The 25,940-nt window shown below is 37.1% G+C and overlaps 4 protein-coding genes across 9 annotated transcripts in view; 3 read left to right on the top strand and 1 right to left on the bottom strand.

Moving 5' to 3' along the window:
- Nucleotides 1–25,940, top strand: part of arap1a (ArfGAP with RhoGAP domain, ankyrin repeat and PH domain 1a) — a 248,677-nt gene that overhangs the window by 46,166 nt on the left and 176,571 nt on the right. The window lies entirely within an intron of this gene.
- On the top strand, nucleotides 5,026–25,155 carry LOC125801178 (TBC1 domain family member 8B-like). Of its 3 annotated transcripts, none has more exons than XM_049477479.1 (4): nucleotides 5,026–5,302; nucleotides 8,898–9,008; nucleotides 10,865–10,983; nucleotides 11,667–11,815. In XM_049477479.1, exons 1-4 carry the CDS (start codon nucleotides 5,176–5,178, stop codon nucleotides 11,799–11,801), a joined length of 492 nt encoding a protein of 163 aa, XP_049333436.1. In that variant the 5' UTR covers nucleotides 5,026–5,175; the 3' UTR covers nucleotides 11,802–11,815. The 3 variants fall into 3 exon arrangements, with proteins under 3 accessions (XP_049333436.1, XP_049333446.1, XP_049333425.1); XM_049477489.1 differs by lacking the exon at nucleotides 11,667–11,815 and adding an exon at nucleotides 12,062–12,187 and having other exon boundaries at nucleotides 5,033–5,302; XM_049477468.1 differs by lacking the exon at nucleotides 11,667–11,815 and adding an exon at nucleotides 24,973–25,155 and having other exon boundaries at nucleotides 5,091–5,302.
- The window catches only part of tbc1d8b (TBC1 domain family member 8B), a 252,375-nt gene continuing 231,932 nt past the window's right edge, over nucleotides 5,498–25,940 (top strand). Inside the window, exon 1 of the mRNA XM_049477052.1 lies at nucleotides 5,498–5,568. The gene's annotated coding sequence lies outside the window, so the exon portion shown is untranslated. The remainder of the gene's footprint in view (nucleotides 5,569–25,940) is intronic.
- Nucleotides 24,700–25,940, bottom strand: part of LOC111192921 (deleted in malignant brain tumors 1 protein-like) — a 51,806-nt gene continuing 50,565 nt past the window's right edge. For all 4 annotated transcript variants that reach the window (XR_007438617.1, XM_049477076.1, XM_049477118.1 and 1 more), the window contains one exon: nucleotides 24,700–25,082. Coding sequence is in view for 3 of the 4 variants with exons in the window: in XM_049477076.1 (XP_049333033.1) it covers nucleotides 25,069–25,082 (14 nt within the window). In the remaining variant the exon portion in view is untranslated. The remainder of the gene's footprint in view (nucleotides 25,083–25,940) is intronic.

The raw sequence follows: 25,940 nt of genomic DNA, 5'->3' as shown, positions 1-25,940 counted from the left end.
TTGGGCGTACGCCTTTTTTTTGTGCGTATGTATTGTGTTTTTGTCATTTGGCGACACTTAGAGGCGATGCATTGAAATTACAACTATTAAGATATCCTCTATGCACACATTGAAGTAAGCATTATTGGGTAAAATAAAGTAAATTAATCAGACAGTTTCATTGTCTTACAGAAATAATCGTTTAACGTGTTTCCACTTAGCCTAGATCAGGTTTGCGCTGGAGTTGTTGGAGATGCAGCGTTGGCATTACTGGAAAATACTGCTAATGGCCGAATTCATTGAGCGCGCATTTTCCGTGACCATTATGTTTTTTTGGCCCATGATGATGACTGGCTTATAAGCAGTTTTAGATTTCCAAGAGCATAAGAAAACAAGCTGAGTGCGTGACGTGTGTCTTTTTGGTAGGCAACTCATTTAAAGCATTTAAATGAAAGCATTTATCTTAGAATAATAAAACTTAAAACATGGGTAATTATACGCTATGCGTATATAATAATATTATTATTATTATTATTATTAATAATAATAATAATAATATTATTATTAATAATAATAATAATAATAATAATATAACATTATACTCTGCGTAATTGAGGGAGGAGTCGTGGCAAGTGTGCTGCTTTCGTGCATTTGCGCTTGATTTCAAGTTGATTGTGATGTACTAAGAGAAAGTACGTGGAATTCTGCCTACGCACGGTTTGATAAATCCGGATTTTTTTGTGCGTACGGAACTTTTCAGATCTGAGCGTACGGAACATTTTAGTAGGAAGTCCACGCAAGTCTTAGTACATGAGGCCCCTGGTCTCTACTGCGCAGACTCTGGTCTCTGAATCGCCAAAATGGCGGAAGATTTTGGCTTCATTTTCATTGAATGAATGGGAACGGCGACACGGCGTCCATCTTTATATACAGTCTATGGTGGGAACAAATGAAAGCTAGGCAGAGGGCCTTAAAAAAAAAAGGGGGGTGGGGGGGGTTTGAAGCAATTGAAGTACCAAAACATACAACAGTCTACAAACTGCAGCATGTATGAAACTGTTGGATAATGCAAGGGATTTTACCGACAGTTAGAAAAAAGAAAACAAATGGCCGTGTGATTATTGATTCTGGTGTAGAGTGTCTGGCAGCCTAAGACAAATAGGCTCATACATTGACAGAGTGGCAGAGGGCACGTATCTGATATCTTTAACCCACATCCTGATCTTTCATAAATGGTCTTTGTTTTCACAACTTAACTCATGAGTAATCTGAGCTGATAGTTTGTACCCTGATGGTTTAAAAGTTCTGTTTCTGGTTGGTGAGACTTGGTCCTGCTTATTGAGTGACAGCCTGGCATGCTGGCCTTTTAGCACCTAATAACATTATTGGATGTTTCTAAAAGACCGGGAGCATATTTAAAAAAAAAAAAACACAAACAAACAAAAAAAGTTAAATTAATTAATGTCCCCATATTCAGAGACGTTACAGTTATCACCTTCTCTAAATATTGTGATCTTTCTGAAAGCTTGAGTTTTATTGAGTGAAACTGACCTTGGTTAAAACGAGTCATCTGTAAACGTTATGAATGGCAATGTAACCCCGAACAAAACACAATAATAAACATTTTTTAAATATTCTTAAGCCCTATCCGGATGGCGTTTTTTTGAGGGGGACATATGTGGACAAAAATATCTCACACTTCTACTCAGTGATAAAACTCTTGCATCCAGACTGCAACTGAAAAATCAGGAGGACCAGTGGGGTTGTTTTTTTTTTTTTTTTTTTTTTGGCTTTCTCCTTCACATGATATCATGTTCAGTAGCTCCTCCATTTCCACTCGCTATTGTGTTGACGTGGATCTCCGTGGAAATGCATGCCCAAAGTGTAATCATGGTGCGTGGCAATGGACAAATAGCTATTTTATCAATCTCGAGGGAATAAAATTACCAGAGGACCACAGAGTTCAGGGAAAACAGTAGGTAATTCAGCCTGTAATTTTCTCAGAGGGTGTATGAGAAAAACACATACATGGGCGTTCCGGACGAGAATAAAATCACAGAGGACTCCAATAAAAGGGAAAATTCCCCCAGGATCCTCTGAGAAACTAATCCTGTCCAGATAGGGCTATACATAGTATAACTCAAGATATTTGCTTGTCATTTTAAATATTTCCCTCAAATATTTGTTTACACATATCCACAGAAAAGACTCACACCACATCGAAACACAAACATGAATTTAAATAAAAAATGTAAAATGTTTTTAAATCAAGATGTTAGTACATATGTATAGCTAAAAAGTAACATTATTAGCATAAGCTAACAAGAAAGTTAACAAAATTTTCTTAAAATTTATATTTTCAAACTTCATACACACACTAACACATTCTATTATCTTTCTTTTTCTTTTTTTCTCTCTCTCTCTCTCTCTCTCTCTCTCTCTCTCTCTCTCTTTCTCTAGTTGGAAGAGGAGTCTCCACCTGATTTACTGCCTCGCAGCACTGAGAACTCTCATCCACACACTGACACACATATTGACAGTGTCTCTTATACACTTACTACTGACAGTGTTTCAAACACACAAAGCGACACAGTGTCTTCAGGATATGAATCTATAAACTCAGTGGGAGAAGCACACAATGGTAAGAAACTGTATGTGTCTGGGTAGTGTGTGTGTGAGTGTGAGTACTGGGAGGAAAGGGTGTATTTGTGAGTACTGTTTTCTGAATGTGTGTGGTGAATTTTTGAGTGGTAAGTGGTTTGTTGATTTTAAAAGTGTGCTGTTGTTTGATTGGTCCACAGGTTTGGAGGTGGTTTGTGTGGAGACACAGCCTCACTATGACAACCCTGCCTTCGAAAGAGATGCCCGGAGCTAGAAAATTCGAGAGCACATACACACACACAAACAGACATTTTCTTTCTGTTTGGAAGTATGAGGTGTTTGCATAACCATCACAAGATAAAATATTCATCAACAAGTACACTAACTCAAAAAACACGAACACGCACACACACTCCTTCAGGTGTGGTTTTAAGCACTTTGATTCTCAGGTGTGTTTATCACAGTTTGAAATTTGATGTTAGTTTCTGTATCTGGTTTTAGTTTTTATCTCTGTTGTGTGTAAGTGTGTGTGTGTGTGGGTGTGGGTGTGTATGTGTGTGGTAGGTTATTTGTGTTAATGATTACACTGATTTTGAGCCTCACAGGCCACCATACAGCAGTTACATGACCTTCCACAGACAGATCAATAACAGCTGAACACCTTGAGCCTTGTGTGATGCAGCTCCCTCTGCTGGTCATGACCTTTTCTCTGTATATTTCTCTAATATGTAAATCTTTATTTTATTCTGACTGGATCATTTCTTCTTTAAATCATAAAACATGAATATTGTGTGTGTGTGTGAGAGAGAGAGAAAGTCTGAGAGATAGTGTGTTTTTGTGTGTGTGTGAGGTGAGTGTAAGAGAGAGTGTGTGTGTACACTGCACTGTTTGACTTCTCTGGTTTCTGCTCCAGCTGATTTGAATATTTAAATAAGGGCTGACTGTATAATAGAACTGATAATACTCATGTAAAAATAAACTGCTTTTATGAAGTAAGCGTCTGAAATAATTTATTGTGTGTGCGCATGTCGTAGTGGTTTTATCAACTCTGTAATTAGAGAAGTAGTTATATTAATGTGTAGTATAGTAACTAAGTATAGTAGCTATATTAATGTGTGGAAGAAAATGGCGTTCATAAATTATTTTTTTATCAATAAGAATTAAATGTAACAATACAAAATTGCTTAAAATACTGTTACTGTAACACTTACTATTATCTTTCTACAACCATTAAAGTAACACTAAGGTTACACTATTTTCTTTTTAAATTACCATTAGTACTTTTAGTAATAGTTATTTTCAGTCATCACCAATAGTGCCATTACCATTAGTTATTATTTTAGTTAGTATTAGTATTAATATTAGTTTGTTAATTATTGTTGTGTTTAGTTACCAAAACTTAGTTAGCTTTAGTTACAATGATTATGAAATGACCATAACCATCATAATAGTTAGTTAGACACACTATTAATTTTAGTCTGCATTAGTGTTGCATAAACTCTTAGTTTTAGTTCGCTTTAATGTTAGACACACTATTGGTTTTATTTTTGCGGTACTTTTAGGTTCAGTTCATTTTAATGTTACACTTCTATTCCTTTTACTTATTATTAGTGTTACATTTACTGTTAATTTTAGCTTCCTTTAGTGTTACATTTATTATTAATGTCAGGGTTCCTTATAGTATTATTTATTATTATATATATATATATATATTTTTTTTTTTTGTATACCTGCCAGTGACAACTTTTTAACTAGCTTTAGTGGTTTACATACTGAGCAGTTTGGCAGAGCAAGTTTTAAAACTATAATGTACTTCTTCATTTTTAAAAATATGAATAAAATAACTTTTATAATAGTTAATATACATCAAATTGTTGTTTTAAATGCATTATTGATTATTATGGTACGCTTTCAGGGTGTAACGTATTGTATTTGTTTTATTGTTCAGCATAACAGCATCAATAGTAGAACAAGATTTGGGAAACCAACTGTAGTATCTGTCTTACTTCAGATCAGAGCTGTCACTGCAGTATGTGGGCCAGGTTCTGCTGTAGCATTAGAGCTCTGTCAGGAGCTAATTATTGGATGATACAGGGTGCTCTTAATATAAACACTTGCGGTCAGAATGTACACTGTGATCATGTAGCTAGTGAGCTGTAGTTCTCACTGTGGTTGGTGCTTTAGTATACTGGAGCTAAATTGAAGCAAAGGTTAAACAGTACTTTAACTGGGCTAAAAGGTAATAGAAAACTGCTTTGCACGATTTAATTTAAACCCAAAGACCCAGTAAGTGATTATCTTGTCGTATTTTACTAATAAATGCGACTGAAGTCTCTCTGTTTATGTTAGTCGAGGGGTTCTGGCTCTTTAATTGGACGGAGGCGAACGTGGCAGCCCGGTGGATTGTGGGAAATGTAGTACCCGGGTGGTGTTTGTGTGCGCCCGGGCAGGTCTGCGGGACTACAGCTCCCAGCGGTGTTTACGTTTCTCCGCTTGGCTCGGTTCGTGTCGACGTGTGTCAGGAGGGTGATGCGGGAGCGCGGCGGAGGAACCGGAGGAAACCCGGGGCTCTGCAGGATCTAGCAGCGGGTCAGCATGTGGCTCAGGCCCGAGGAGGTGCTGCTGAAGAGCGCGCTGAAGCTCTGGGTCACCGAGAAGTCCAACCAGTACTTCCTGCTGCAGCGGCGGCGGGGCTATGGGGAGGGCGGCGGAGGCATCACTGGTGGGTGAACGGGGCTGAAAACGGGGCTGTAACCGGAGCTGTAACGGTTAACGTTACCAGGCATGTAACGGTGGTTAAACGAGGGGGCGGGAACGGTAACGGCGAATCGCCCTATATCAATCCTATTTTACCCGGTTTTAGCAGATACACCCGAGTTACTTACACAGTCTGTATCCTGGCAACAGGTCGCCGTTACAGCGGTTTGTTTTACGGTAACCGGGACTGACGGGCTGACCGCTGCCGTTACTGGTGGTGTTACATAGCTGGTAACGTCAATTAGTCTTATTAACTAGTCTTATCTAGTGTTAGGCTAGCACTGTCACGGCCATTGCCACTGTTAGCTGTTTCATATAGCTTCTTAGCTAGTTACCTTGGTTAGCTACCGTAGGATAACCACACTGTTACAGGACTGTTTTACTTTAATACTGTTTAGTAACGTTTACTGTTACTGTTAGCCATAAGCTAACGTATGCGTGGGCATTACTGATTCATCTGTTTAGCTAGTTTAGTACTGTCACATTTACTCTCACTGTTATTCCAAGTACTGTCATGTTTACTGTTACTGTTAAATGTAATATATAGCTCTGGAAAAAAGTTTCTGAATCAGTTTCTCTGATTTTGCTATTTATAAGTAGATGTTTGAGTAAAATGAACATTGTTGTTTTATTCTATAAACTACAGACAACGTCTTTCAAAAATTCCAAATAAAATATTGCTATTTAGATCATTTATTTGCAGAAAAAATGCGAATGCATGTATTTGCAGAAAAAGATACAGAGCTTTTAGGCCGCAAATAACGTAAAGAAAATAAGTTCATATTCATAAAGTTTTAAGAGTTCAAAATTCAATATTTGGTGGAATAACCCTGGTTTTTAATGCATCTTGGCATGTTCTCCTCCACCAGTCTTACACACTGCTTTTGGGTAACTTTATACCACTCCTGGTGCAAAAAAATCAAGCAGTTCAGCTTGGTTTGATGATTGTGATCATCCATCTTCCACTTGATTATATTTTTCAGTTTGGTAAAATCAAAGAAACTTATCATTTTAAGTGGTCTCTTATTTTTTTCCAGTGCTGTATGCATTGGCATTACCAATACTGTCACTGTTAACCCTCTAGGAAACTTTACTGATAAATTTAGCTGATAAATTTAATCAGGTGTTTCATAGCAAGGAAGAACCAAAAACATGCAAGGTAGGAGTTCTCCAGTACCAAAGAAAAGAGAGGACCACTGCTTCATCATGATTCTTCTAACAAAAGTCATCTAAAACTGCACAAAGCAACGCATAAAAAAAGTTTACAACAAGAATGTACATATTTTTTATGTATGAACCACTTGCACGCCTCATTGTATTAGATGGAAATATGTAAACACTAAGTAGGTAAAATTAATGAATAAATAAGGAATAATTTAAAATTTCTAATGAATAATAATGGAAAGAGGGCAACACTATGCCATATAGGGTTATGTTCCTTGTTAGTTTTTAGTACTGTCACATTTACCCTGCAGTTTCTGTTAGCTGTTATTTATGTATTGGCATTTATGTGTTATTGTTGACATTATTTTTAATTTTGTATGACTCTCACGTATATATGTTAACTGTGCTGTCACTGATAGATGTAATATATACATACTATTACCATCACCATTACATCTAGTACATCTAGTACTGTAACGTTTACACTCACAGTTAGCTGTAATATGTGTTAGTGTTCAGTGTAATATATACAATAATATACAATAATATATATATATACACATAGACAAGTAAATATACATATAAATATATACAATAATATATAAGTTGGTATTACGAATGCTGTTTCTATTAATGTCACTGTTACCTTTCTATTAATGTCATTTATTTTCACAGTTATCATTACCATTCACATTTCACATTTTACGCTAGCTTTTCTATTTATTTTACTGGCACATAGTGATTGTATATTGCTTTGCAAAGCTAAACACTGTTGTTGACCTGAATATCTGCCTTATCAGTTTTCAAGATATCTACTCCAACCTGACTTTAGACTGGTCAGTTAGATCGTTTAACCAAACAGACACATACATTGCACGGATAATGAAACCAATACCAGCTATGTAAAATAGAGTGAACATTTTTTTTTTTATGTAAAAACGCAAATATGCAAACTGAATTTTTGTATTTGAGTCTAATCTACTAATAAAACACATGGGCTGTAATGCACATTACACATCAGTGTTGCTATTTTATTACATTTATACCGTGTAATTAAAGAAATAATAGGCCCCTACCGATCTAAATGCAGCTCTGATTGCAGTCTTACTCTTGGAGTACTCTTGGAGTACTCTGTGAGTGAGCACCTGTGTGTGATATAGTACTTGAGAACACAACTGTTTAGGTAGGTTTCACACGCTGAGAACTGTGCAGATTTTCTAAATAACAACCACCCAGTCAAATGAGTGAGGATAGTCTACTGTTCCAGTGAAGCTTGTATGTATAGCTGGAACAAAGAACCAGGACCAGACTATGTTCACAGCTTGAACTGTGCGATGCTGTGTGCATTTAGGAACGATTTCACAGTCAGTTTTTTAAGCACAGTCATTAAGGACAAAGTTATTTTGAGGAACACAGTGGGGCCTCAAATTATATGTTGTAAAGGAGTGTGTGTGTGTGTGTGTGTGTGTGTGTGTGTGTGTGTGTGAATGAGTGAGAGAGAGAGACATGAACATAGACAGAGAAGCAATAATATCACCCACATTTTTTAATATCATGAACGATATTATACCCTAAAATATCGTGCCATATCACCCACCCCTAATTATCCCACCAGGGTACTACTTTATTTACTGTATTTTGTTGCAGGAGTGCATTCTTGAACAATTTTTTAAAAAATTAATGTTTTGTCATATCGCCAAGAGTATCGTTATTGTAAAAATACCACAAAATATTGTGATATAATTTCAGGGCCATATCGCCCACCCCTAGTACACAGTAAGTGTGATTACATGCATCTAATTATTCAATTAGGGATGTAAACAACACTCTGATTTCTTAGGTCAGTGTAAGGTGTAAATATCTAATTAAGAAAATTAAAAAATCTGATGAAGAGAACGAATTTTAGCTCAGAGATCATATTTTTAAGTACATGTAAACTCTAAACTCTAAGCTCTGAGTATTCTAGGTTTTCTTAGTCTGAGCATGCATGAAAACAAACCTGGGTGCCAGAAATAAGCGAGCAGTCTTCATCACAGCACCTGGAGGTGGTAAAAAAAAAACACTTTGGAAATGTCACTAAAAGTGAGAAAGTTAAATAATTGTCACTTTCTAGCTGCCTGATGTGTTTTTAAAATTTTACGTGTTGTTGTCACGGCTAATTGTGTGAAATTATAAGCTGGTTTAATTGCAGAGTTTTTCCATCATCTGATTACTCAAGTTCATGTTAACATGTTGATTTGTATATTGATTGTATACTAACAATCTGATGTTCTGCATTAATAAGATTATGAAGTGCAGATTATGAAAACTATCATATGCACACACTCACACACACTCACACTGTCTGTGCTAGTGACTTCCATTAACTGCAGTGTTTGTCTGTGTCTGTGTTTCAGGTCTGCTGGTGGGGACACTGGACACTGTGCTGGACTCCACAGCTAAAGTGGCTCCGTATAGAATCTTACACCAAACTCCTGATTCACAGGTGTACTGGAGCATCGCTTGCGGTGAGGGGAGTGGGTGTGTTTTAGCGCATGTGTGTGTGTGTGTGTTGGGGGTGGGTTGGTATGTGTTTTGCTATCTTACTGTTATAGCTCTTATATAACTATATAATGTGTAGCTTTAAAAGACACTGTTGTCTAGATGAAAAGCAGAGGGAACTCAATGAATAGAAGGAAAATACAAGCTTTTCCTGCTCTTCTTGCTCTTCCTTCTGATCATCATCCTCCTCCTTTGCAATTCCTTCTGCCCTCATCATTATCCTCTTCCTCCTGCTGCTCATTTTCTTCTTGTTCTTCATCCTCCACTTCATCATGTTTCTCCTCTTCCTCTTTATCTTTCTCATTATTTGTCCAGTCTAGTAAATAAGCACATCACTCTGACCATTTCAGCACGGCACATTGAAAACAGCAGGTTAGGTGGTCTATTGTAAGCATATGGAAACAGAGCGGGCTCAGGTAGAATATATCCAGTCATAGACATTTATTTGAGTCTCATGGTCCTATTGGAGAGTTCTGAGTTTAATATTAAAAGACTAAAACATCTCCTGATCATAGTATACATTTCCACATCCCAGATGCTTTCAACGAGTAGACAAGTAGAGTGTTGAGCATGTACTGTTGACGAAACTACATGCTTTACACAAGAAGGAGGCGTGACCGGGTGTGTGCTGTGCTCGGACTGCAGCTTCAGAATTAAAGAATGTCTTGCATTTATACATATTTTTATGTATGGCCCACTTATATGTCTCATTGAATTGGATGCAGTTATGCCTTGTAACGTTATATTAAAAATTAACAAACCAAAAAAAACATAAGGTAGATATGCTATGGTATGGTGCAGTAACAAAAATGGGGTTTGTTGCCTGAGGTCACCACTATGCAAAAGAGGGTTAAAACAGGTATTATCTAACTACATTTGCTCCTCAAAGACTCTTAAAAAGATTTTTAAAGATTAAAGTGTTTTTGTTTCAAATCATGATTACTGTCATCTGCTGACATCACCTATTTGAAATTATTTTTAATCTCATCACTAGCCCTAAAATTGGCGGTCCCAACTAAAATTAATACATGGAATGAAGTTGAGAAGACAAACATAATATACATTTGCTTCAGACTGTCTGCAATTAAATAAACGCCTAAGGAAATGAAAGAAACACAGAACTGTTTATTATAGTATTTTCTGTGCTGTTACTTATTTGAGCTTGTACATATTTCTGCACATATATTCACAAACATTGGTGATTGAGAATGTGATACCCCCAAATACAACACTTTTACAAGCACCTCAGTAACCTGATAATTAGAAAATTGTCTTAGTCCCTTTATCACATTTAAATCCAAATACATCATGTTCGCCTTTTTGTTTGCTTAGCACCTTGCTGGTAAACTTGCCAAACAGCAGCATGAAAAAAAAAATAATAATAATTCATGTTAATCAGTTTTCTTATTAACACAGGTCTAATTTATTGGTCTATTTCTTTTTTTATTGTGACTCCAAATCACACAAAGGTTGTTGCTTTCACTATTTCACAGTTGTAGTACTGAATTAAGAGTTTGTTATTCACTGTTTCCTAGAAGACTTGTCTTTGTTCTCCTTGTTTCTGCTCCAGCACAGAAATATTGAAACAGTCTATATCAGAGTGAGAGAGGGCATGCAGTGAAAAATCCGATAACTCATCTAAAACCCTGTGATCAGATTTCCTGAAATCCTTTAAAGACTGTAATCTGATCTAAGTGTTCTGTCTGCATATGCAGTTGAATAATTGGATAAGTGGCGAAAGCTGATGATGGTCATGGTATGCATGGTTCATGATGTGCTTGTGAACACACTTTTTCATACATGTGTGTGTGTGTGTTCCCAGGTGCGTCTCTAGAGGAGATCTCACAGCACTGGGAATGGCTGCAGGTGAACATTATGAGAACCCTCTCTGTGTTCGACTCTGGGGATGACATTACCAGCTTCGTTCAGGGCAAGATTCGAGTGAGCGAGACACAAACGCAAACTAACGCAAATACACACACACACACACACACTGTATAACAGGGTTCGTACAGTCATGAAAAACCTGGAAAAGTCATGAAATTTGAAAAAAGCAATTTCCAGGCCAGGATAAGTTTTGGAAAAGTAAAAATACCCAGATTTTTTTGAAAAAGTCATGGAATTTTGCTCTATAAATGTTTTTCAATTATTGACAAAGAAGCTATTTTGAGCTAACAAATACATCAGATCAGTTAGTTAAGTAATTTAGCCCTACACAATGAATCTCAGGATTTGACACACATTGTATTATTGAAGATTCTGTGTCAACATGTTTTTTTAATCAAATTCATTTTAGGCCTATTATCGATTTCGTTTTGAAGGCATTAAAAAGTCATGGAAATGTATTGTTTAAAAAGTGTATGCACCCTGGTATGGAAACATACTAGAATATAGCTGATATGAATCTGTTTTCTCAGGCCACTTTCTAATTAAACATGCACTCAGTGAGTGTTCTTTAAGAACTGATCACTTCCATCCCTGGCCAAACTGCTTTTATTTTAATTAAGTCACACTGTCCACAAAGACTAATCAGAATATTTTAGTGAATAATAACTGTTTGCTTACTAAATTGGCAAGAAATGCAATAAGTTGTTTGTTTAAATATTTTCATATTGTGCTGTTAGGAGCAACCGATCACACACAGCAGCTTTACAGGCGTCCAAGACCGAGCCTCCATTAAACAAGCCACAACAAACTCCCTGAGAGAAAGAAGCCAAATACTCAGCTTAATACTCAAAAGAATCAATAAAAATGAATAAAGCAATAAAATGGAGCTTAATACTACATGAAAGTGTTTATATTTAAGCAATGAAACCAAAGATTAATGCTGAAAGTATAACTACTGGTAAAGAGGATTGGATTCATGATAGCTTTTTAAATATAAATATGTAGAGAAGGTCTCAGTTTGATTAGGTATATTAGAAGTAATGTTTTAGTAAGAGTATGTGATGGAATCTATCTTATCAGAAGGATATTCAGTAGGAGCATTCTTTTTTTTCTTTCTTTCTTTTTTTTATAGAGCGATTGGCTCAGGCAGGCAGCTCTGTGGCAGTAAAGTCAGTCTGGAGAGCAGGCAGCAGCAGGGACTCCCAATCAAACCAGACAGCAGGGTGGTGGTTCAGCTTCATAAACTGACAAACACAGACAGTTAGATGTTTGAGGTGATTGGACACTATATATAAGGTACAATAGAGTAAATAATTATTGCAGATAGGTCTGTCACAATACCTGGATTATAGTCTTATCAATATCAATAGCTTTTGACTTTAAAGGATCGTTATGGACTATATTGATCAGGATAATAATAAGGTGAAACATGCTGAGTTCAAGCACTGATAGCTCTTGTCCACAGAGCTCCAGATACTATTTTCTTACTAGAACTGTGCGGTATGTCGCAGTAATATGTGTGAGTTGAAGCCATTGAATCTGCCCACCACAATTCTCCTTGTCCATTTTCCACAGGGTTGCCAGATACTTACAGCAGCACACAAACAGTGTACTGCAGCCATGCTATTTTCTTACTGAACAGCTAATCACTGAGCTTTAGTAAGGTTGCTAAGCATAGCTAGTTAATTTATTACCTCCACTAACATAGTAGAGACTGATATTTTGGACATTGAAACATATATATTGACTGATTAGCTACAGAGTGAGGCTTGTTGTGGCTTGCCACTGTGTGCCAACCTGGCAACCTGTGTGAGCTTTGCATCTAGGGAGGAGCGTGAGGGGCAGAAATCTCTTCAGCAATTGAAAATTGGACTGCTGCAGCAATTTCATACTGATTATTTTTGCAATAATATTCATTTTGTTTACTAAGCAAAGAGAGTACATTAACGTGATCAAAGTTATTTAGAATAGAATAGAATTAGAATATTTTGATGTTATAATATTTAAATTCCAATGCCTGAATATTCTTAGCTCTCTGCTCTCTAATTAAGTCTGTAATTGCTTAATTTTGTTTTTGTATTTTTGTTTTATAAGTGGCGTAAAAGATAAATTACAACCAATAGCTATGACAGGCCTTGCTTTAACAGCCTAATGAAAAAGAGCGAGTCAGAATGAAGCACAGACATGAGGGTTTCATGTAAAATCGGTGCCTTTTTGCTTCACCAACTCCATTACCCAAGATCTGCACATCTTATATAAGGAAACTTCAGAGGCTTCATTATAATACACTATACAAATACATTTTCACCATAGACTTTCTGAATTTCAGTGGTTCTTTCTAGTGCCCAGAATTATGAAAGCTACCTGGAAGGCCAGCACCTTGATCTAAGTAAGTTTGACAGTAGATGACAGATGATGAGGTCACTCGGGCACTGAAGGGCAAAGCCATTTAGAGCTTGATATATCAACAGCAGAATTTTCCAATCAGTACAGAAGTTGCCTGGAAGCCAAGTGTAGTGTTGATAATACTGATATGGATTGATATGGTATGACAACGTTTTAATTTTAAAAGAGGTCAGTGAGGCTGCTATATGTTTTATTCATTATATATATGTTACATTTCGTTAATAAATTGAAATTGCGTCTATGGCTATGCTAACACAGTAGGTGAAATTGAGACTTTTGTCTTTAGAGTTTGCAGACCTTTACTGACACACATGTGCAAAAGAACCTTGCATCACATGATGTTTCTGTTTCATCTTTACCAGCATCACAGGAGCTATCGAGTTTCAGTGCTTTCCAGCTGGGCTTGTCACGAAGAATGTTGTTAAGCTTACTTTAAAAAGGGCATGTTGCTCATCCATTGACACTTCTTTTTTGTGTCCTTTATTTCTAAAAACTTAATTTTAAGCTGTTTATTTTCTTTAGGCACTGCATATATGTATCAAATAGATATATAATAAGATATATAATGTCAGATTCAGATTGGGTGTTTGCACTTGCTATGTGAACATGTGAAGAAAAAATCTTATTATTATAATAATAATAATAACAATAATAAACATAAATATACAGTTGTGGAAACAATTAAGAGACCACTTTATTTTCTGAATGAATTTCTCTGCTTTTGCTATTTATAGGTATATGTTTGAATAAAATGAACATTGTTATTTTATTCTATAAACTACAGAAAACAGTTCTTCCAAATTCAAAATAAAAAAATATTGTTATTTAGAGCATTTAATGGCAGAAAATGAGAAATGGCTGAAATAATGAAAAAGGAGCAGAGCTTTCAGACTTCAAATAATGCAAAGAAAAAAATTCATATTCATAAATTTCAGTTCAGAAATCAATATTTAGTGGAATAACCCTGATTTGTAATCACAGTTTTCATGCATCTTGGCATCATGTTCTTCTTCACCAGTCTTACACACTGCTTTTGGATAACTTTATGCAACTCTTGGTGCAAAAAATTTGAGCAGTTTAGCTTGGTTTGATGACATGTGATCATCAAATCAAATTTATTTGTATAGCGCTTTTTACAACAGGTGTTGGCACAAAGCAGCTTTACAGAAACATGATTACAGGACAAAGAATCAGGCAAAACATTAAACATAGAAAATACACAATACAGAACCCCCAGTGAGCGCGGGGGCAAGGAAAAACTCCCTCAGATCTGCAGGAGGAGGAAGAAACCTTGGGAGGACCAAGACTCACATTTAAGGGGGGACCATCCTACCACTGGTCAAACGGCTTTTAAATTAAAATTTAAAAAAGTCTTTTATACATCCACATAGGTTTTATATATTCAGGACTATAATAGCGCGCCACTAATGGCTTGGATGTAATCTGTAGTGGAGAATAAGATGGACGATGAGCAGCTGATCTGTGGTGGTGGTGGAGAAGAGCTGACTTCAGAAACTTCCATCAGTCTGGCCGGACAGGAGACGCGAGAGCCTGAGGGTCCAACATCGGTATCGGGTCAGACAGGTGGGCAGTTAGTAACTCGGAGGAAGGCAGAGAGATGGAATTAGTTTTGACCGGATTTATGTAAAACGGAGAATATTAAAACATTATCAGAGTGTGGCTAATGACTCCGGCAGAACTGAATAAAACAGCCTAACTAAAGTGTGCAGTGGGAGAACAACAGCACCAGCATCTCAGTTTACCCACAATTCCCTCTGTCCATGAACCCCTGAATCTGCAGCCTTATCTAAAGGAAAAAAAAACATTAATTACCAAAAGCTAAACTAAACAAGTAAGTTTTCAGTCTAGACTTAAAGATTGAGACTGTGTCTGAGTCCCGAACATATTCGGGGAGATTATTCCAGAGTTGAGGCGCTTTATAAGAGAAAGCTCTTCCTCCTGCAGAGCTCCTCTGAATTTTAGGAACTACTAAGAAACCAGCACCCTGAGATCTAAGTAATCGTGGTGGTTCATAACAGGAGATGAGGTCTCGCAAATACTCAGGAGCGAGCCCATGTAGGGCTTTATGCGTTAACAGGAGAATTTTATAGTCTATGCGGAATTTGACTGGAAGCCAGTGCAGTGCTAACAGGACTGGACTAATATGGTCAAATTTTCTAGTTTTAGTAAGGACCCTGGCTGCAGCATTTTGAACTAGCTGAAGTTTATTTAAGTTACTGCAGGAACATCCAGACAGTAGCGCATTACAATAATCTAGCCTTGAGGTAATGAAGGCATGGACTAGTTTTTCTGCGTCATGCAGTGATGGGGCATTTCTTAGCTTGGCAATGTTACGTAGGTGTAGAAAAGCTGTTCTAGTAACATTAGATATGTGTTTATCGAATGCTAGATCTGAATCTATAATAACTCCAAGGTTTTTAGCTGCTGAACCAGGTGTGACTGAGAAGTCGGCCAGATTTAGCATTAAGTCTGATAATTTATTTCTAGCAGCTTTGGGGCCTAATAGGAGAACTTCTGTTTTTTCACTATTTAATAGGAGGAAGTTGTGCGACATCCACAATTTCACATCTTCTACACAATCCTCAATTTTCTTTAATCTCACTCTGTCGTCAGGTTTGGCTGATATGAAGAGCTGCGTGTCATCTGCATAACAATGAAAATTTACGTCATGTTTTCTAATAACTTTGCCCAGTGGGAGCATATATAATGTAAATAATAACGGTCCTAATATAGAGCCTTGTGGAATTCCATATCTTACCTTGGTATAATTGGAAGACATATCATTTATCCTCACAAACTGGTAGCGATCGGTTAAGTATGATTTAAACCATGATAAGGCAGTTCCAGTTACACCAACCATGTTCTGTAATCTTTCTAAAAGGATAGTATGATCTATTGTATCAAAATCGAGAAGTACGAGTAGGGAAGCACAGCCTTGGTCGGCAGCTGTAAGTAGATCATTTGTTATTTTAACTAAAGCTGTCTCAGTGCTATGATGAGGCCTAAATCCAGATTGAAATTTTTCATAGATTTGGTTTCTTTGCAGGTAAGAGCAGAGTTGTTGGGCTACAGCTTTTTCTAAAATCTTAGAAATAAACGGTAAGTTTGAAATAGGTCTATAGTTAGACAGTACAGTAGGATCAAGATTTGGTTTCTTGATCAGAGGTTTAATTACAGCTGTTTTAAAGGCTTTGGGTACATGGCCCAGGGCGAGCGATGAGTTTACTATCATTAACAGAGGTTTAATTATATCTGGCAGTACCTGCTTTAATAATTTTGTGGGAAGTGCATCAAGTGTGCAGGTTGTGCTGTTTGAAGAGGAGATAGTTTTCTCTAGTTCTAGCTGTGGAAGTGGGTTAAAGACTTCCAACCTAACTTCGGTGACAGGGTTTTGTTCTAAATCAGCCAGACCAGATGACAGAGAGGATGTGCTATTAATCTGTTTAATTTTATCCCGAATGTTTTCAATTTTACTATCGAAGAAGTCCATAAAATCGTTGCTGGTGTGAATGGCTGGAATCTGAGGTTCAGTACCTGCCTGGCTAATTTAGTTAATTTAGATAATTTGGAAATAACACTAAAGAGAACTCTAGGATTATTTTTATTTATCTTGATCTGTGAGGCCAGATACGCTGAGCGGGCTTTATTAAGTTCTTTTCTATATTTTACAAGACTGTCTTTCCACGCAGAGTGAAACACTTCCAGTTTAGTTGATCGATATTTACGCTCTAAATTTCGTACTAACTGCTTTAAGGTACGAGTTTGATCATTGTACCACGGTGCGAGCTTTTTCTGTCTCTCTATTTTATGTTTAAGGGGTGCTACAACATCTAAGGCAGAGCGAAAGGTATTTTCTAAACTTTCGGTTAGTTTGTCTAGTTCTACTGGGTCTACAGGAAAGTACATTATAGATGATAAATCGGGAAGCTTATCTGTAAATTGTTGGGCTGTAAAAGGCGTTATTGAACGTTTTATAGAGTAGCTAGGGGATGTACGTATATTATGACTAAGATGTAATTTAAATGAAATAAGGTAATGATCTGAAATTGCGGAGGTTTGAGATTGAATATTCGGGTTATCTATGCTCACACCCAGGGTCAAAACTAAATCCAGAGTATGATTACAGTAATGGGTAGGTCCTGTTATATTTTGAATAATACCAACTGAGTCTAAAATCGATGTGAATGCCTTTTTTAATGGATCATCCAATTTTTCGAAATGAATATTGAAGTCTCCAACTATAATCACTTTATCACTACTTACTGCTAAGTCTGTGACAAAATCACTAAATTCTTTTAAAAATTCTAAATAGGGCCCTGGTGGTCTGTAGATATTAATTAAGGAAAATGCATTCTTTTTTGTAACTGGATTAATTATACTGGTGTAAAGAAGCTCAAAAGAAGTAAAATTATCATAGTGTTTCTGATTGCTAATTAAGGTACTTCGGAAAAGTATGCAGACCCCACCTCCTCTACCGGACAGTCTCGGATTGTGTATATAATTATAGCCTGCAGGGGCGGCTTCATTTAATGCTACATATTCATTTGGCCTAATCCAGGTTTCTGTCAGACACAGAATATCGAATTTCTGATCAGTTATCATTTCATTCACCAGAACTGCTTTTGAATTTAGAGATCTAATATTAAGTAAACCAATCTTTAGGCTTGAAGTGTTAGTACTACAGTCTGGATATGATTGTTTAATATAAGTTAAGTTATTTAGATTGACTGTTTTAGTTTTTTGATGTTTTTGTTTGACTCGGGGGACAGACACAGTCTGAATACATTGGTGTCTAGGTAACGTCTCTTTGCAGCTCGCAGACGGTTGGTTAAGCCTCTCTGTCTGCGGCCTGGTCCCGGCTCTGGATTGTCAGCAGCTTCTAATACTACTCTGCCGACTAGCTAAAAGACTATGTGCTATCATCCATTTTCCTCTTGATTATATTCCAGAGGTTTTCAATTTGGTAAAATCAAAGAAACCCAACATTTTTTAAGTAGTCTTAAGTTTGTTCCAGAGCTGTATGTACACATACATATATATATATATATATATATACATATATACATATATATGTATATATGTATATATGTATATACAGTTAAGGTCAAAATTATTAGCCCCCTAAGAACTTTTGACTATTTCCCTAAAATACTGGCAATTCTTTGCCATATACATAACAATTTCTATAGTAAATTATTAATCCAGGATACTGCCACATTTTGGTCCACTTTGGAATATAAAATAAATATTCAAGATTTCTTAATAAAATAATTGGTGAAAACTGAGATGGTCAAAATTATTAGCCCTCATGTGATTTTGTGTTTTCAAAGCAAATTAACTGGGTTTCAAACCACACCTACCAATCAATTAGATTTGAAAACACACCTGAGCAATCAATTACACTGAACCTTATTTAAATGACTCCAAGAAGCAGAGTTAGTATCAGTTGACTACTTGAATGACAGGGATACTCTTGGGTTGCTCTGTAATCTTTGTATGAAGCAATATCACCATGCCAAAAAGAAAAGAAATCAGTCTGGACCTCAGACAGAAGATAGTAGACCTTCATTTTCAGGGGGAAGGATATACTGCCATTTCCAAGCGTTTCATGGTTTCTAGAAAAGCTGTGCGTTGCATCATCGCAAAGTACAAAGAAACAAAGTCTGTTCAAAATAAACACGGACGTGGTCGAAAACGCAAGATTTCAAAAACTTTGCAGCGAAAAATAATCAGAGATGTCAACAAGAATCCCTGGACCTCTGCTAAGATGATTGTTTCTGAACTTGCTACTTCTGGACTTGATGTTTCACGCAAGACTGTTGTGAGGGCTCTACATCGTGGTGGACTTCGTGGTCATCGTCCAAGAAAAACCCCTTTGCTCTTATAACGGCACATCAAAGCCCGACTGAACTTTGCCAGAGACAATCTGAAACATAAGAGTGAGTTTTGGAAGTCTGTCCTTTGGTCTGATGAAACCAAACTTGAGCAGTTTGGGCATATGGATGCTGCTTTTGTTTGGCGTAGGAAGGGCGAGGCCTTCAACCCTAAAAATACTGTCCCCACAGTGAAGCATGCTGGTGGAAGCATAATGCTGTGGGGCTGTTTTGCTGCTTCAGGGACAGGAAACCTTGTTCGGGTGCATGGGACCATGAAAAAGGAGGATTATGTGGATATTTTGAAGAACAACAAGGTCGTCGCTGGGTCTTCCAACAAGACAATGACCCGAAGCATACATCAAAGTTGGTCAAAACCTTTTTGAAAGGCACCAAAATCAACGTTCTGGAGTGGCCCTCTCAGAGCCCTGATCTCAATCCTATTGAAAATCTGTGGAGGGAGCTCAAGGTTCGGGTCCATGCTCGGAGACCAAGCAATTTGCATGATCTTGAACAATTTGCCAAGGAAGAGTGGGCTAAAATCCCTCAGGAGACATGTGCCAACTTAGTAAGAAACTACCAGAACAGACTGTTGTCAGTTTTGAAGCAGAAAGGCTACGCAATTGACTATTAGTTGTCAGAGGGCTAATAATTTTGACCATTGCATTTTTTGCTTTTTTCTTGTTTCTGTGAAGCAAACAAATAAGAATGTTCATTTGACCTTGCGCAGATGTTGTCTTAGTTCTTGTGGACACACACAAACTATAAAGACTTAAGGTTATGGCCCATATGATTGGAAGGATTATGGTTTTATTTGATTTCATAAGGGGGGCTAATAATTTTGACCTTAACTGTATATATATGTATATATATATATATATATATATATATATATATATATATATATATATATATATATATATATATATATGTATGTATGTATGTATGTATATATATACACTGCTCAAAAAAATAAAGGGAACACTCAAATAACACATCCTAGATCTGAATGAATGAAATATTCTCATTGAATACTTTGTTCTGTACAAAGTTGAATGTGCTGACAACAAAGTCACACAAAAATCATCAATGGAAATCAAATTTATTAACCAATGGAGGCCTGGATTTGGAGCCACACACAAAATTAAAGTGAAAAAACACACTACAGGCTGATCCAACTTTAATGTAATGTCCTTAAAACAAGTCAAAATGAGGCTCAGTATTGTGTGTGGCCTCCACGTGCCTGTATGACCTCCCTACAACGCCTGGGCATGCTCCTGATGAGGTGGCGGATGGTCTCCTGAGGGATCTCCTCCCAGACCTGGACTAAAGCATCCGCCAACTCCTGGACAGTCTGTGGTGCAACGTGACGTTGGTGGATGGAGCGAGACATGATGTCCCAGATGTGCTCAATCGGATTCAGGTCTGGGGAACGGGCGGGCCAGTCCATAGCTTCAATGCCTTCATCTTGCAGGAACTGCTGACACACTCCAGCCACATGAGGTCTAGCATTGTCCTGCATTAGGAGGAACCCAGGGCCAACCGCACCAGCATATGGTCTCACAAGGGGTCTGAGGATCTCATCTCGGTACCTAATGGCAGTCAGGCTACCTCTGGTGAGCACATGGAGGACTGTGCGGCCCTCCAAAGAAATGCCACCCCACACCATTACTGACCCACTGCCAAACCGGTCATGCTGAAGGATGTTGCAGGCAGCAGACCGCTCTCCACGGCGTCTCCAGACTCTGTCACGTCTGTCTTGTGCTCAGTGTGAACCTGCTTTCATCTGTGAAGAGCACAAGGCGCCAGTGGCGAATTTGCCAATCCTGGTGTTCTCTGGCAAATGCCAAGCGTCCTGCACGGTGTTGGGCTGTGAGCACAACCCCCATCTGTGGACGTCGGGCCCTCATACCATCCTCATGGAGTCGGGTTCTAACCGTTTGTGTAGACACATGCACATTTGTGGCCTGCTGGAGGTCATTTTGCAGGGCTCTGGCAGTGCTCCTCCTGTTCCTTCTTGCACAAAGGCGGAGGTAGCGGTCCTGCTGCTGGGTTGTTGCCCTCCTACGGCCTCCTCCACGTCTCCTGGTGTACTGGCCTGTCTCCTGGTAGCGCCTCCAGCCTCTAGACACTACGCTGACAGACACAGCAAACCTTCTTGCCACAGCTCGCATTGATGTGCCATCCTGGATGAGCTGCACTACCTGAGCCACTTGTGTGGGTTGTAGAGTCTCATGCTACCACGAGTGTGAAAGCACCACCAACATTCAAAACTGACCAAAACATCAGCCAGACAGCATAGGTTCTGAGAAGTGGTCTGTGGTCCCCACCTGCAGAACCACTCCTTTATTGAGTGTGTCTTGCTAATTGCCAATAATTTCCACCTGTTGTCTATTCCATTTGCACAACAGCAGGTGAAATTTATTGTCAATCAGTGTTGCTTCCTAAGTGGACAGTTTAATTTCACAGAAGTTTGATTTACTTTGAGTTATATTGTGTTATTTGAGTGTTCCCTTTATTTTTTTGAGCAGTGTATATTGTAGCGTCCGCCTGGACTCTGAAAGAAGGACCGAGTAGGCAGTTTAAGTCGCTTTATTGACTTAACTTAGAACACAGGTTGCTGTAGGCCGCAACCACGCCGAAAAATTAGTGTTGTGTCGTTCATGAACGATTCGTTCGAATGAACGAATCATTTGAGTGAACGAACTGAACCCAATCACTTCCCCAGCTGATTCGTTAATTTCTCAGTTCAGTAGTTAAGCTCAGCAGCGACCCCACAGGCCGGCAGGGGAACTGCTGTGTGGTCTGTGAATCACTGAATCACCGGCGAATCTGGTGGCCGGGACTCTCATTGCGAGGAAACTTGCTCAATGCTCAGTGATTCCTTCACTCACTGAACTGTTATCAGGGCTGGTGCTCTCGAGAAAGAAAAACAAGGTTGAGGCCTGGTAATAGTAATAATAACGTATATTGTTATCGTGGTTATTTTTTTATAATATTATTACTATTAGTAATAATAGTTGTATAACAAGCATATTCATAACCAATAGACAAAGTATCTGAAGTAAAGGGCATAAGGCCACCTTTATCATGATGATCCTGTTTGGATTTAATTTGTTCTGCACCCACAACAGTGAGCGTATGGATGTGTCTTTGTTTTATTTATATGTATTTATTTTAGTTTCTTGACCTTTTGTTTTGCACTACAGTTACGCTATTTATTTTCAATTTGATTGCACATTGAAGTTGATACTTTCTTCTGAATGTAATTTTTTTTATGTTAATTTTGCTCTTAATGTAATATCTATGTTGCAGAAGTTCATACTTATTTTTTGTATTATGTTATTTGTAATGTGATTTATATATAAATCACATTACAAATAACATAATAAGAAAAGTCTCCCGTTTTTTTACAAGTGTTGTAAAATATATATAAATAACAAATATTGAAATATGTAACTAAATGTTGGGTTTATTATACGATATCGTATAATAAACCCAACATTTAGTTACATATTTCAATATTTGTTATTTATATATATTTTTACAACACTTGTAAAAAAAACGGGAGACCTTTCCGTCTCCCATCTTTTTAGTGAACTTATTCTAATGGTTCAGTTCATCTAAAAGAGCTGTTATGCCCATCACTACGAAAAATAACAAAAGGCTAGTGCTAACTGGTTAACTCTAGCTCTCACTCTCAGCACACACTCACGGGCAGCTCTTCTCTCTCTCTCTCTCTCTCTCTCCCTTCACACACACGCACACGCTTTCCTGCTCTGCCCCTCCCCCTACCCCAATCACAAGCCCAGCACAGAACAGAACAGTGAATTCACAGTGAACAGAATATAAAAGCAGCTTCGCTACAATATAGCTAATTGTTAAGAATTTAAAGATTAGGCTCCTGAAAGCCAGTAATGTTGACCCTGCTAAAAAGTCCAGCTCAAAATCAGAAGAAAACATTCCCTATACTCCCTATATTTAACGATATAGCCTCCCAGTATAAAGTAAGTTTTTTCTGCTTTTGAGATGGATTATTTAGTAGAGAGTGTAAATCTGTACTGCAGTAAAAGTGTGTAGTTTCATAAACTTGGCTCGACCTAAATTTGGCTCACTATCTTTATAGGTCAATTGCTTTAAAACAAAGTAATGTTAGCATAATGTAATGGAAGTGTGACTATTTTCACCGGGTAAAAGAAGCTTTTTTTTAAACACAGGGGGACTAATTTCATCCCTTAATTTAAAACTTCACAGTGCAGTTTACACTACACTGCAAAAAAAAAAAAAAAAAAAAAAAAAAAAAAAACTAGACATAAAATATATGCAAATTAAGACAAATATATGTATTAAGCAAAACAAATCTGCCAATCGGGTAAGCAAAATTTTCTTAGTAAGATTTCTTACAAAAACGCAATGGCAAAGTCTCAAAATGAGTGAAGTAACACCTAAATCAAGCAAAAAAGTCACTGTTTATGGACACAAGAATCAGAATAGCTTGATTGCTGCTTAATTGTGCTTATTTTGAGTTCAACTTACTTAAAATAAGGTACAAATTCTAAGTAAGAATGATTAAGATAATTATCCCTAAAATAAGCAAAATAATCTAACACTTACACCATGCTTAGTAAGACAAAAAGTCTTATCAGAGAAGAAAATAAGATTTATTGCCTTAAATTTAGATAATTTCACTTGCTAAGATTTAGTTTTTTGCAATGTAATGACTGTGAACAACTTATTACAATATAGATAACTAACTACCCATGTAGTTATGTATGCATTAGTATGGTACCTAAGCTGTCAGTCCTCTGCTATTCTGAGCACTTCAGAATAAAGATGAATCATATTTGTCAGCAAGTTCTTAGATTTTAAAATGCTATTTTATTATATACACACACACACACACACATATATCATATACATATATATAATGAGAGTACACCAATTTAGCTGTGAGTAAAGGAGAGATTCTAGTTGAGAAACTGTTAAAATGAAATTAGCAGTATTGCCATTTTATCTCAGTTTTGGTTGTCTTTCATTTTTGCATCATCTGAACCTGGGAGTTGTTCTTTAAATTTTCAATATGTCCATACATACACCTTTTTTTAAATAGCTTGTGCTTAATTTAAATGAAACAAAACTTAAAAGCTGGTGTTTTAATAAATATTAGCAATAAATAATACACATCTAAAACAGTAAAACCATAAATGTAATACATACTTTTTATTTGACTAGACTAGGCTAAAATGTTTTGTTGACTAAATGACTAAAGTGTGACAAACTATTATACGTTTTAGTCAAAAGACTAAAACTAAATTAAATTCACCTGTCAGAATGAATGCTGGACTGTATCTGTACTTAATTTTAAATACTTGTCATTCTTAATTCTCTGTTCTGAACATTTTCATCCAGGCTTGCTTGTTTAAAAAAAATAGTTGTTTTACTAATTCTATTATTTCATCATGATAGTGTGTATCCTGCAGTAAAGTTATTTATTTGGTTACTTTTTTGACATTTCTAGTTTAGTACATTAATTACAAATACAGGCAGTGTATAAAATGGTATGAGAGAAGTGCTGAATCAGGGGTTTGCCCAGGATCCCATACAAGCTAAAAGCAGTGTATGTTAATGAGACAAATGTATGAACTATGGAGAACTGTAGATCTTCTTATTTGGATAAACTATTACAGGACTACAGTAACTGTGTGAAAGTAAATCTACAGATCTTTCTCTTCTGTAAATTCAGGCCCAGTCCCCGAAGACCCAGCATCTTCAGTGTCCTGGAGCTCAAGCAGCAGCACTTGCCACTCCACCGTCTCCATCCCCACCCGAAAGAGGAAGATCAGCAGAAGGAGGCTTCCAGGATGTAAAGAGGAGGAGAGGAGAGGGTCAAAAGCAGATCAAAGCTTTGTAAATTGCTTTCTAAATAAGTGTTTTTTTCATTGTTATTGCTTGTGTCTGTTTTCTATTTATTTGTTACAAAAAATGTAAATGTGGGTTTGAGGGCCTGATTTAAGTGTCTCCCTATTTCTTCCTTTTTTTCTTCTTTCTTTTCCCTTTTCCCCAAGATCTCATGACCTCTCGCCACAGAAATAACTTTCTGGTCTCAAAAAAGTAAACAGGCACAGTAACATATTTTGATAGTTTGAGGTGCTACACATTTGGTACATACAGCACATGTGAACCTACTGAAACTCCATGCACAAACAATAAAATAATCCCTGTCAATCATCTTGCATTACTGTTACAGAAACTAAACATCCACAGGGTCTAAAAGTCTAACATTGCCCACTACTGGAAACTGAAAATACTGGTTAGTGCCCTATGATAGTGAATATTAAAGTTGCAATAAAAGAGCAATACATAGAACAATAAAAAGCAAAGAAAACTAAAATTATTGTTAAAAGTTTTTTATCCAATAGCTTTTATAAATACATTTTATTGAATGAGAAGATAGCAGCGTTTTTGAGTTGTGGTGATGCGTGGCTTTGCATGTTACAGTGTTCACAGATTTATTTCTCTAAGCGTTCCTGAGTCCATACATTGAATTAGTACAGGCTCGTGCTCATGATGTTTTTAATGTAAGGGCATCTGAGGGCAAGAATTTCACCAGCTTCCAATATTGACTGTCAGCTGTTCCACTTGGACACAGGGATTATGTTAAACATCTTTGCACATTTTTATTTTAATTAAAGACAAAAGTTGTACATTCCT

This window comes from Astyanax mexicanus, chromosome 1, assembly GCF_023375975.1.
Source record: "Astyanax mexicanus isolate ESR-SI-001 chromosome 1, AstMex3_surface, whole genome shotgun sequence".
In the NCBI taxonomy this organism is placed as follows: Eukaryota; Metazoa; Chordata; class Actinopteri; order Characiformes; family Acestrorhamphidae; genus Astyanax; species Astyanax mexicanus.
The sequence above is the reverse complement of the archived record's forward strand: the minus strand, read 5'-3'. Positions and strand labels throughout refer to the sequence as shown.